Below are 11485 nucleotides of genomic sequence, written 5' to 3' on the forward strand. Positions count from 1 at the left end.
GCGTTAGCGATTCCGGGTGGGCCCTCGAAAGTGCACGGGATTACCGATGGGTTTTAGCGGGTATTACTGGGTCCGACCCTTCTGGTCGGACCACGAGTCCCGCACTACCACGGTAGGTCTTCGGACCTAGCAATTCCTCTCTCAAGGAGCCACGTGGTGTGCGTAAATGTATTTTTCATCGCAAAAAAATGGGGGTGAAGAGTTATAAACTGCGCTAAAAAACATTTTTTTGTTTAAAAGTATTGCACAAATATTTTAAATCATTTTGCGAGGGGGAACTTTTTACTATCTTATCCGGCTATGGCTTTTATCTGTGATGATAAAAGAATGTCTCATTGACTACATAGCATCTTACAATAAAAACCTAAAATAAACTGTATCATTTCAGATTTATTTTTAAGATGCTATGGAATCAATGAAAGATTTTATTTTGATATAAAATTCTTTATCAGACCGGACTATGAATATCGGTCTTAAAATTAATTTTATATTTTATATTTTAATGAATTTAATTCATATTTATTATTTATGGATACACATGTTAATCATTGTTTCTAATGTTTGAAACAACATTGAATTATTCTAGTTAGAAAATAATATATATAACATAAAAAAGCTATATCATATAGGGGTGAAAAGTGGCCCCGCATGTTCAGTATCTGGCTGACATGCGGTGGGTCATGGGTTCGAATCCAGTTCGATCCAATCACCCCATATGCCTGCTTGGAACTGGTGGAAGAAAAAGGAAATACGGAGTCGATAAGAAAAGGGAGAGCAGGATGAGTTAAAGGAGTGGAGAAAGGAGGAAAGAAGGGAGACAGGAAGAGCGAGAGGAAAAGGAGGAAAAGGAGAACCTCAGTGACCTCACAATTTATTCTACCATTAATTATTTCCCCTTTCTTCCCATCTTCCTTCCGCTCTCTCTCCCTTCTTTCATCGTACGTTCCTCCTCTGTCCCGTTCTTTTGCCTTCTGACAACACCCCTTTCTCTTTACCAGATCCGAACTCTCCCGCTTACTCTCCACTCCCCTCGTCTCCTCTGATTCCACATTTACATCAGAAAACACTTTCAATAATCATATTATTAACAATTATACCTCAGCTCTGGGCCGCTTATCTCCACTCGTCTCTCCCTCTTTTCTCCTTTCCATCTTCTTTGTCGCTCTTCCTCTCCCGCTTCATCTGTTCTTCCATTCTACTCATCTCGGTCCTTCCATGTCCCAGGTCCACTCCTTGCCTCTATCCATATCCTCCTGTTCGTTGTCACTACTGCTCTCCCTCTCTTTCTCTCCATCCTTGCCTTCTCCACTATCCTCCATCTTGCACTCCTCTCCTCCATCGTCAGGTCCTCGTCTATCCAAACTCCCCACTTCCTACTTATCTCCAAGCACCTTTCCAGTATTTCCTTCTTGTCCTCTTCCTCCTTCATCTCCACAATCAGCACCCATGCTCCCGCGTCTCCTATCTCAGTTATTCCTCCTATCTTTCTCTATGCCCTTCGGCCGAGTGAACAAGTCGTGGTATAAATCGCTCTTCCGTATAAAATAGTATAATTTTTAAAACTCGTAATTTTCGCTTGCAGTCGAGTGCATACTGTGAGTAGAGGGCGTCAAGTAAACTATGTAATTACCGTACTGCTAATTAACACGCACGTGATCCTAATAAACGGTGTCTCCGCGAATTTTTGCGGTGAAACTCGGTGAGTTGTCAATGGTAATCCTTTATCGACGGTAACATTAGATTGCTGGCATGTCAAAACGAAACAACAGCGTTTCGTCTGTTGACGATGCGGGCGGGCGTGTTATGAGTAAGCGGCCTTCTCAGCTGTCTTTGTCGGGAGGATATGACAGGGGCGTACCAAGGGGTAGCAACATCTAGCTATCCAAAATCAATGCCTTAAAAATCTCAATAAGCGATCATAACGACACAATTGTGAAGATTTTGTTGACAAGTAAAGAAACGGCTGAGAAGCGAAATCAGATTGAGTCTGCATTTCGTCACTACAGAGAGGCATTCTTTGAGGTGGCTGGAATGCTCACTCACATTCTGGAGGAGGGAATGGCCGACAGAACCGAAGCAATCAAGAATGCTCTGCGTGACGTTTTGAGCGACATGGAAATGCAATTGCGGAAGCCGCCTACGGCTCAGGCGGATGCTCCAACGAATCCGCCCAAAACGTACGCAACCGCTGCGGCGAGGGACGTGTCGAGAGTGCATGTGTCACGCGACTCTTCGTACGAGATACCCGTAACCACGTCTTTCGTGATAGTGCCTGATAAGGACAATACAGCGAAGTACGCGTCATCGCAAGTTACTAAAGAGACGGTTTGCAGAATTCTGCGGCCCTCTGATTGTGCTCTAAGGGTAGATAAAATAACCAATGCACGCAATAATGGTATTAAAATTGAAGCTGTTTCACCGGACCTGGGAAAGATTGGTGCGCATCCTGACCTCTCACGTGCTGGACTAAAGGTTGAGGAAAATATAAAGGTTAGTCCGAGGTTGATAATACACGGGGTACCTGCAGATATGACTATAGAAGAAATAAAAAAGGATTTGATTGCGCAAAATTTAAACGGCTGTAAGGAAGATTACCTAAAAATAATTTATCTCTACCTACCTAAGAACAACAAGCGATTCACCAGCTGCATAATTGAGGTAACACCGGAGATACGCAAACGATTGCTTGTGAATGGACGATTATATCTCAGATATTCGGCGTGTAATTTCGCTGATTACGTGAGAGTTCTGCAGTGCTTTAGGTGCATAACTTTCGGACACATCGCAAGAGACTGCAAATCACCTGCGGTCTGTGGTCACTGTTCGAAATCGCACGAGATGAAGCACTGTAACAATGGAAAGCAGACATCACTCTGCTGCAACTGCGCTCGATTTTCAAGAGGACGCCCGAGTGACAGAGCGCATTCGGCCTTGGATGCTGCAAAATGTCCCATACTACAAGATAAAATTAAGGACAAAATCAAGAACATAAACTATGGATAACATGATTTCAAGATATGATAGGCTAAAGATATGTCACGTGAATTGTCAGTCTTTGATTGCGCATTTTGATGAGTTCTGCCTTAACTACACAAACTCAAAGTATCACATCATATGCTTATCGGAGACTTGGCTCAAACCGGAAATCCCGGACAGCATGATTAAGGTTCCAGGATACTATTTGGTAAGAAACGACAGAGTTGGACGACAAGGAGGAGGTGTTGCTTTTTACGTTCGCAACTCGATCAGAATGATCGCTCTGAAGCAGTCATCCACAGATGCACAACACCGCAAGCCCGAGTATCTAATGGCGGAGATTATTTTTAACAACGCATGCAGTCTGCTTCTCGCTGTTGTCTACCGGCCACCAAACTGCGGTTATTTGAGTGAATGCTTGAACGTCTTCTTGGATGTACAGATCAAATTCAGGCATTCATTAATTTTCGGTGACTTCAATTCTGACATGAACATCAATACATACGATAGCACACAACTACGGAATTTTATAACATCATCTGGTATGTACCTAGTACCATACGGATCTACGCATCACTTGAAAAACTCAAGTACTTTTCTTGACTTATGCATTATTGATGATGTGGACAAACTCATTAACCACGAAAAGATGGCAGTTCCTTTCTTATCAGCGCATGATCTAATTAGCATAACTTACAGCATTAATGTCGAGCGACGCTCTGAGAGGCTGGTCCTGTGCAAGGATTTCAGGAACTTCCAGGAGCAGGATTTCTTTTCAGAGATAGGCGATTGTGATTGGACCGATCTGATGTCATCGGAATGCATGGAAAACAAAATGCAGATCTTAAATGATAGACTTCTGAATTGTTTTAATAACCATGCTCCATTGAAACGAATTCGCTTTACTTATCTTCCAGCTCCATGGCTCACGGATGAGATTCGAAGTGCCATGCGTGATAGAAACGCCATGAGAAGAATCTGGCGTAGAAATAGAAATGCCGCTAGCCATGACAGGTGAGCCCTGAGAAACCATGTTCAGAACCTGATCCGGACTGCTAAGAAAAACTATTATTTAACCATCTTCAATCAAAAGATCAAATCTCTACCTATATGGAATAAACTGAGGCACCTTGGCTTAATAAAAGCGAAAGATCCGAACAGAAAGCTTGTGCACTCTGCTGAGGAACTTAATGCATTCTTTGCAGAGGCAGGCTCACCATCTGCTGAAGAGACAATGGAAGCACATGACATATCACATCTCACGTGTGGAAATTTCGATGATAGAGAATTCTTTTTTAGATATGCTACACCAAATATCATACGAAGATCTTTAGCAAAAATCAGGTCAGACGCCACTGGCATCGATGGAATTTCATCCAAACTTATCAATATGACTTTGCCTTTCATCATGCCTGTCATCGAGAACATTTTTAATTTTTCGCTGATGCACGGAATCGTACCAGTCATTTGGAAATCGACAATCATCACACCAATTCCTAAAATCAACCATCCGACCTCGGTTCAGCATTATAGACCAATCTCTATCTTACCATTTCTTTCCAAGGTTTTAGAGAGGATTGTGTCAGATCAATTAATCGATTATTTGACGGAAAATAATTTGTTGGATCCGTGCCAATTTGCCTATAGACGCAATTCATCAACTCAGACATGCCTAATCAGAATGCTGGATGATGTGCGACGGGCAGCAGATTGCAGGAAGGTGACTATCTCCATTTTCTTTGACTTTTCCAAGGCCTTTGATAGGGTACACCCTGGGGTCTTAATTGGAAAACTGCAGGAAACGGGACTCTCAAGTGTGGCACTTCGTTGGATGGCATCCTATCTGACAGATAGGACGCAAGCAGTGCGTGATTGGTTAGAGGACGTAACCTCATCTTTGGCGCATATTAAGGAGGGAGTTCCCCAGGGATCTGTACTGGGTCCATTATTATTCACATTATATGTGTCAGATATCTGTAAAGTTCTGCACTACTGCAAATATAATTTTTATGCTGATGATCTGCAAATTTATTTACATCGTGAACCATCTAACCTACATAATGGTATTCGAGAAGTTAATGAAGATATCAAATCCATTGTCTGCTGGGCGAAATGGATTGAAGTTGAACTCTGCAAAGAGACAAGCCATCATCTTCGGTACAGCCAGATACATCAATGCAATTGAACCTGACCGACTGCCTGTGATCAGTGTAAGTGGATCTGCAGTACAACTCTCTACCTGTGTCGAGTACCTTGGCGTTATGATTTCAAGCACTCTATCCTGGAACTTACATGTAGAAGAGGTTGTCAAGAATATACGCACCAAACTTTATCAGCTAAAACTATCTAAACATCTGCTGCCTAAGGAGCTAAAAATACGATTGATAAATTCGCTTATCCTACCACATCTGGATTTCTGCTGCGCTATATTCACGGATATAACGGACCAACTCAACACGCAACTATGTAAGGCACTAAACGCCTGCATCAGATTTGTATTTAACACGAGACGAGACGAGCATATAATGCCATACTATCGGGAGCTGCGCTGGCTCAAGACCGATGCTAGAAGGAAATATTTCGTAGGATGCCTACTATTCAGCATAATCTGCACCGAGCCTACTATTCAACAGTTTCACCTTCAAATCGACTAACACATCGAGAGCTACAAGGGCTGAAGCCCCTGAAGGACTTCTCTCCCTGCCTTTGTGTAGAATGGAGACCTGGGCGCGCTCTTTCAATATTAGTGCTTCCAAGCTATGGAATAACCTGACACCGGACATACGAGGTGTGACGTCGAGGGACGACTTCAAACACAAACTATACGAACATCTGTTAAGTGCCACCGGGATCTATGTACTGTAGCTGCTTTCTTGCGGCTCCCACAGCTGAGTGCGCCAATAACACCGACACTAATTACACCGACACTCTAATCCTCATCTAAACGCATAAATTAATTCAATCCATACGTATAAATTATATAGACATTCGCTAACTAAAATCCCACATTCAGAGCCTCACGTACACACTACATTAATGCTTGTACACTTTTAAAATACTATCATTATATATTATAAATTACCAATATTATTAAAGTATTCATATTATACTATTTCACTATTAGTATTAACAACATACGAGAGCACATTCAGATGTAAAGAACAAATTGTATATTTAATTATATTTTAATTGTACTTTTGATTTACAGTGCGCTTGAGGGGACGTTGTCCCAGAGCGTTCATAATTATTACACGCTTTCTCTCTCTTTCTCTCTCTCTCTTTGCTTTCTTTCCTAGCACTCGTTCCACAATTCCCTCTTCAAATATCCGCCTCTCTTCCTGGTCCTCTCCATCCACTCCTTTCCAAATCAAGTTACTTCTTCTCTTGCTTCTTCTTTTCTGATCCTCCCTCTCTTCCTTCTCCCTTCTTAATCTCTCCCTCCTTTCCTTTTCCCTTTCCCAGTTCTCTTCTCTCTCTTCTATCTTCTTCCATATCTCCATTCCTTTTCCGTCCCCCTCTTCTTTTTCCAGCTCCTTCACTCTTCTGTCCCCTCTGGCTCCCCCTCTCTTTGTCTGCTCCTTTTTTCACCTCTTCTCATCAGCCCTGTGCCTTGTTCTTCCCCCTCTTTTTCTTCCTTCTCCTTCCCTCTTTCCTCCCTTCCTCCGCTCTCCTCTTCAATTATCTTCCGGTCTTCCTCTTTTCTATCTTCCTTCTTCCTGTCCTCCTTTCTTTTGCCACTCCCCGCCCACTTCTCCCCCTTTCTTTTCTTCTCCCCCCTCTCTGCCCTCTGTCTCTCGTCTATCCCCTTCTCTTCTTCTTTATCTTCCTTTCGCATGTCCATCCGCTCTCTATTCCTCTCCTTCCCTTGTCTATATACATAACTCTTCTGTACTCTCTTCCTTACTTTCTTCCGACGCCTCCTCTCCTGCTGCCCCAACCATGTAACCTTCCTTCTTACGCACTGCCGCTATCTTCCTCTCCTACCTGCGACCGTCTTTTCTTCTTTTTTCTCGTTCCCCTGTCTTTCCTTCTTCCTCTCCTCTTCCGTCCAACCGGCCGCTCCATCCAACATTTCCTTCTTTCCTTTCTTCTCTCTTCCTTTACTTCCTGAAATCACCCTATCAGCTATGCCTCCTTGCCTCTCTTTTGATACGTCTAACCTCCTTCCTGTCATTCCTTCCAGTATCTCCGCAATCCTTATCAACAACTCCTTCATCTCCCTGAGTTCCTTTAATCCTTCCTTCTTCTTTATTGCCTCCATCATCCTTTTCTTACACACGCTTGCTAACTCTCCGCTTCCAATTTCTCTTTCTATCTCCTTTATTCCTTCATCTAATATATGCATACCGGCTTACTAACCTCTCGCCGTATCTGTCAGCGACATTGATCCTGCACGTGTTGATCATTCTTCCAATCGATCCCTATGGCTCCCTCGCCCCACTTTCTCCCATGGTATCGCCCGCCTCTGCCGTGATCCACCCGAACCGATCGATACCTTCGTCCTCCGTGGCGCCATCTTCCGTTGTCCGCTCTCTTGTCCTGTCACTCTCTGTCTTATCCAGCGCCCTCTCCTCTATACCGACCCCTCTCCAACCTCTCCTTTGCCACATCACGTCTCCTCTTCCTTTCTACCAGCTGCTCCACAATTTTCTTCCTTCTGTTATCTCCTTGTTACTCCACTCTCAGTTGCTCCATCACTTCACCCGTCTCTTCCTTTACTCCTTCATCCATAACGTAATTCCTCCTCCTCAAATCGACTTAAGGGTGTTACAAAGGACATATACTTCGTTAATCTGTCGGCAACTCCGACACAACAAAACACGTTTCGCAAACCAAGTCTAGAACAATAAAATTTTGCGCACAATCTATCCAAATGGTCGTCAATCGGAGGGGTTGGAAAATTATCCTTTACAATTACTTTATCTAATTCGCGATAATCGATGTACAATTGCGGTTCACTGTCTCTTTTACGCACCAATACAATTGGGAAAGCGTATAGGAAATCGTTCGGTTTTATTATTTGCTCCGGTAACAATTTATTTGCAATTTGTCTCAACTTGTCTCTATCGTCAAATGAAAGTCTTTGCGGTTTCAAACTAATAGGCCGATCGTGCGTCATATTAATCGTCGTTTCACTCTCCTTTCGAGGACTCACAATTTCTGTTTCGGTAACGTGCTCGCTTTCATACAATTCTTCAGCGCGTTCTTTTGTCCTCGAAAAGTCCGAGTTATCCGACTGTAAATTTACCTTTGAAACACTAAATTTTCCCCCCAATGTTACTTCAATTAACGGCGACGAAATAAAATCTCTTCCAAGCAGAGCTGCGCAAGCCATCGCGGTATCCGGTACAACGAAAAAGTTTATTTCCAATTCGATATCATTAATCGCGACAACCTTTTCAAAAATCCCAAGGATCTCTATTTTAATTCCGTAAATACCGTAAAAAGACTGTTTTTTAATAACCGGCATACAAATATGCGCAGGCACGAAATTGCTCTTGATTAAACTAATCGGAGATCCCGAATCTATCATCGCTCTCAAAGAATATTCCCATTTATTATCGGACTCATCCGCAATTCCATACGCAAGATTTATCAAATACGGATCGCTCAGGGTCGTCTCAATTACGCTCGTTGTATTCTCCGCCCTCGGCCGCGATTTCGGACACTCCTTCACGCGATGCTCCCGGCTGCCGCATCCAAAGCAGGAGCCCTTCGCACGTCCCTGTTCTTCCCTGCAATCCCTCGAAATATGTCCGGCCGCTCCGCAATTGTAACAGCGGACAACCTTTGCTGTTGACACTCCTTCACACGGTGATTCTGGTGCTGACCGCTGCCCCTTCGCGGCTCGCTCTCCGCTGCCCTTCGCCCCGCCATCCAACGACAGCTTCTTAAAGGCGTCCAATAAATCTGCCGCCGACGTAAAGCGCAGCATCCGCACCTGGTTCTGCATTCGAATATCCGGCACTCCGTCAATCAAGCAATCAATGAGTTCTTCTTCGTTAATAGAAGCTCTGTTGGCAAGAACCACCTTCTCATGGTAATATTCCGCAAACGCCTCGCCGCTCCGCCACTTGCGCTTCTCGAAATCTCGCCTCAACGTCAGCCTGCTGGGGCGATTGTCAAATATACGCGACATTCCCGACAACAATTCTGTCGCACTCAATTGTAGATGTTCTGGTCTCGAGTGAAACCAGCTCAGAGCTTTATTTTTCAGTCTCAGATCTAATCAGTATCCTCGTCGAATTTTCGTCCAATTAATATGTCTCACGTAGAAGTTCGACTTGTTTCTTCCACGCCTCGAAATTGTCACAGTTGCCTCGGAATTCACTCAACAAATCACTGATGACTCGTATGTTGAGTCTCAAATCGATGGTACGATCGCTGGTACCGCTCTCGACACTCGGCGTCATGCTTGCCTCTCGACGGACGAGATCCAGTTCTCGCTCCAGAAGAGCCTTTTCTCGCCTCAAACTCTCCAGCTCCCTCGCCATTAATTCCGGCGGCAACACAAAATTATCCGGAGCCGCTGCAATCTCCCTTGAATGTGACGCCACTACACCATCGGAACACACTCGCTCCCTCGATGTACCCGCCTCCGAATTCGCCGATAAATTTTGCGTCAAGTCCTCGCCAACAAGATGTTCATATGCGCTTCGCCACTTATCCTCGCCGACGGACAATATTCGCGCCACCAATTCCACCTTTGCTCCGCTCGTGGACACGCCGACCTGTCGCGCAATCTCCTTCAGGTTCACAACCGTTATGTCGTTCACAATTTGTCTTGAGGCGCCCGATCCATCTTCTCGACAATAGCAATTAGTTAAAAAAAAATTTTACAAGTTACGAAAAGTCGTTGTTCATCCGATATAACAACAACGGAGACACAATATTATCCGTCAACAAGGTCACACGTTATAAAAATTTCCAGAATATTGTCTCAATGTTAAAATAACACAAAGCCAAAACAATGTTCAAATTTTGCCGTTAACAATTCGCGACAACCAAATTCTGCCGTCGTCAAACAATTTCACGGTCACACGCGTCAAGCTCCTTGCAACGCGAGTCTCACAATTAGTTTGCAGTACCTGAAAGTCACCTCGTGAACGTGCACTCCAGGATCCGATCGAATATCCCACGATTTCGAATATCCCACTTCTGATATTTGTGGGCCGAGATTAAATATTCACTTCCGAATCAATGCAATAAATTAATAATAGGAAAACGCAAGTCAGGATTTAGCAAAAGTAAAATAAGTCAGGATTTAATATAATACGTCGATTTAATACGAGATAGCCAGAAATAAATGTACAGGATATAGGCCGCGATAAATAGGTCAAGGAGAACTCGCGTAAACAGAGAACAGCTATTATTGTATCGGCTGATCCTTGTAGACTCTGTCGTCACTCGATATCGACTTGTCGTCGCGAAGATTAAATCATTCGATCATGCGCAAATGATCGCGTGCATCGCTGTCAGGACACCCGTGGCCCGCAATAAAATAATATAATTGCCTACAAAATAATTTATTTTATTATATATATTGTCACGTTCCTGGGTTTCGTTTGCATGTCATCTTTACGTCGCGAGGGAAGCTGTGTACTGACAACGAGCGAGCAGCTGTTTTTGGGCGCCATGATTTGGTTCTGAGCTGTCGTTCCGGGAGGACGTATCCTCTGACGGCTAATTCCGGTTTCGGTCAATGCATATATTGCTTTACGTTTATCTGTTATTGTGTTATACTGTTCTGTTATTAAAGTTCTTTCGTTGTCTAAGAGAGTATTTTCATTACGGGCACGAGTGAGGGTGTGAGAGTGAGAACGAGAGTAGCGAGATATCGCCGTGCCGTCTTGAGGACGTAACAATATATATGTATATATGTATATATAAATATTTTATGAAAATATATAATGATTCTACATATGCATACGTTCAAGTTTAATTACATAAATATTCATATTTATTTAGAGATATATTAGAGAATTTTTAGAGAAATAATAAATATATTTATATATATATTTTAGTGAATTTATTTTATTATTATTATATATTATAAACATTTTGAAATTAAACAATAATTATACATTTGTATCATTATAGAAAATAAATCATCTAAATTGTTATAGCCCTAAATAGCTATAACTACTTAAATTACATCCGCTTGACAACACGTTGGCCGCGAAAAAACCACATACGCAGCGAGACACGCGCGAAATCTAAAAGTTACAAAAATGCAAGCGAAGCGAAGGAGACTTCGAATTTCCTTCGCTTGTATCCAGGACTTTGACCAAGAGGACCTGTTACCAGGCACTCCCTCCGATCAAAAGATTCCAAAATCCGGCTATAAAACCGAACAGTAGACGCGCTCGCAGCAGTCGCAAATCAAAAATCGAATAATGTGTAATGCGAACCGCCGAATATTCTAAGTTGTGGAACGTCGCCGAACGACCGTAATCCTAAACCATTCGAGGATACGACGCGAGCGCGAGTACTCTAACGGATACAGGAA

At 43.1% G+C, this 11485-nt stretch overlaps 1 protein-coding gene across 1 annotated transcript; it reads left to right on the top strand.

Annotated features, from left to right (window-relative positions):
* Positions 1–3004: 3004 nt before the first annotated feature.
* LOC145937878 (uncharacterized) lies at positions 3005–3994 on the top strand. Its single transcript, XM_083041239.1, has one exon. It carries the CDS (start codon positions 3005–3007, stop codon positions 3992–3994), a length of 990 nt encoding a protein of 329 aa, XP_082897365.1.
* Positions 3995–11485: the final 7491 nt, after the last annotated feature.

The sequence above is a fragment of the Prenolepis imparis genome, unplaced genomic scaffold, assembly GCF_030444845.1.
Source record: "Prenolepis imparis isolate NDT839.2.m4 unplaced genomic scaffold, iyPreImpa1.0 SCAF_6, whole genome shotgun sequence".
Lineage (NCBI taxonomy): Eukaryota > Metazoa > Arthropoda > Insecta > Hymenoptera > Formicidae > Prenolepis > Prenolepis imparis.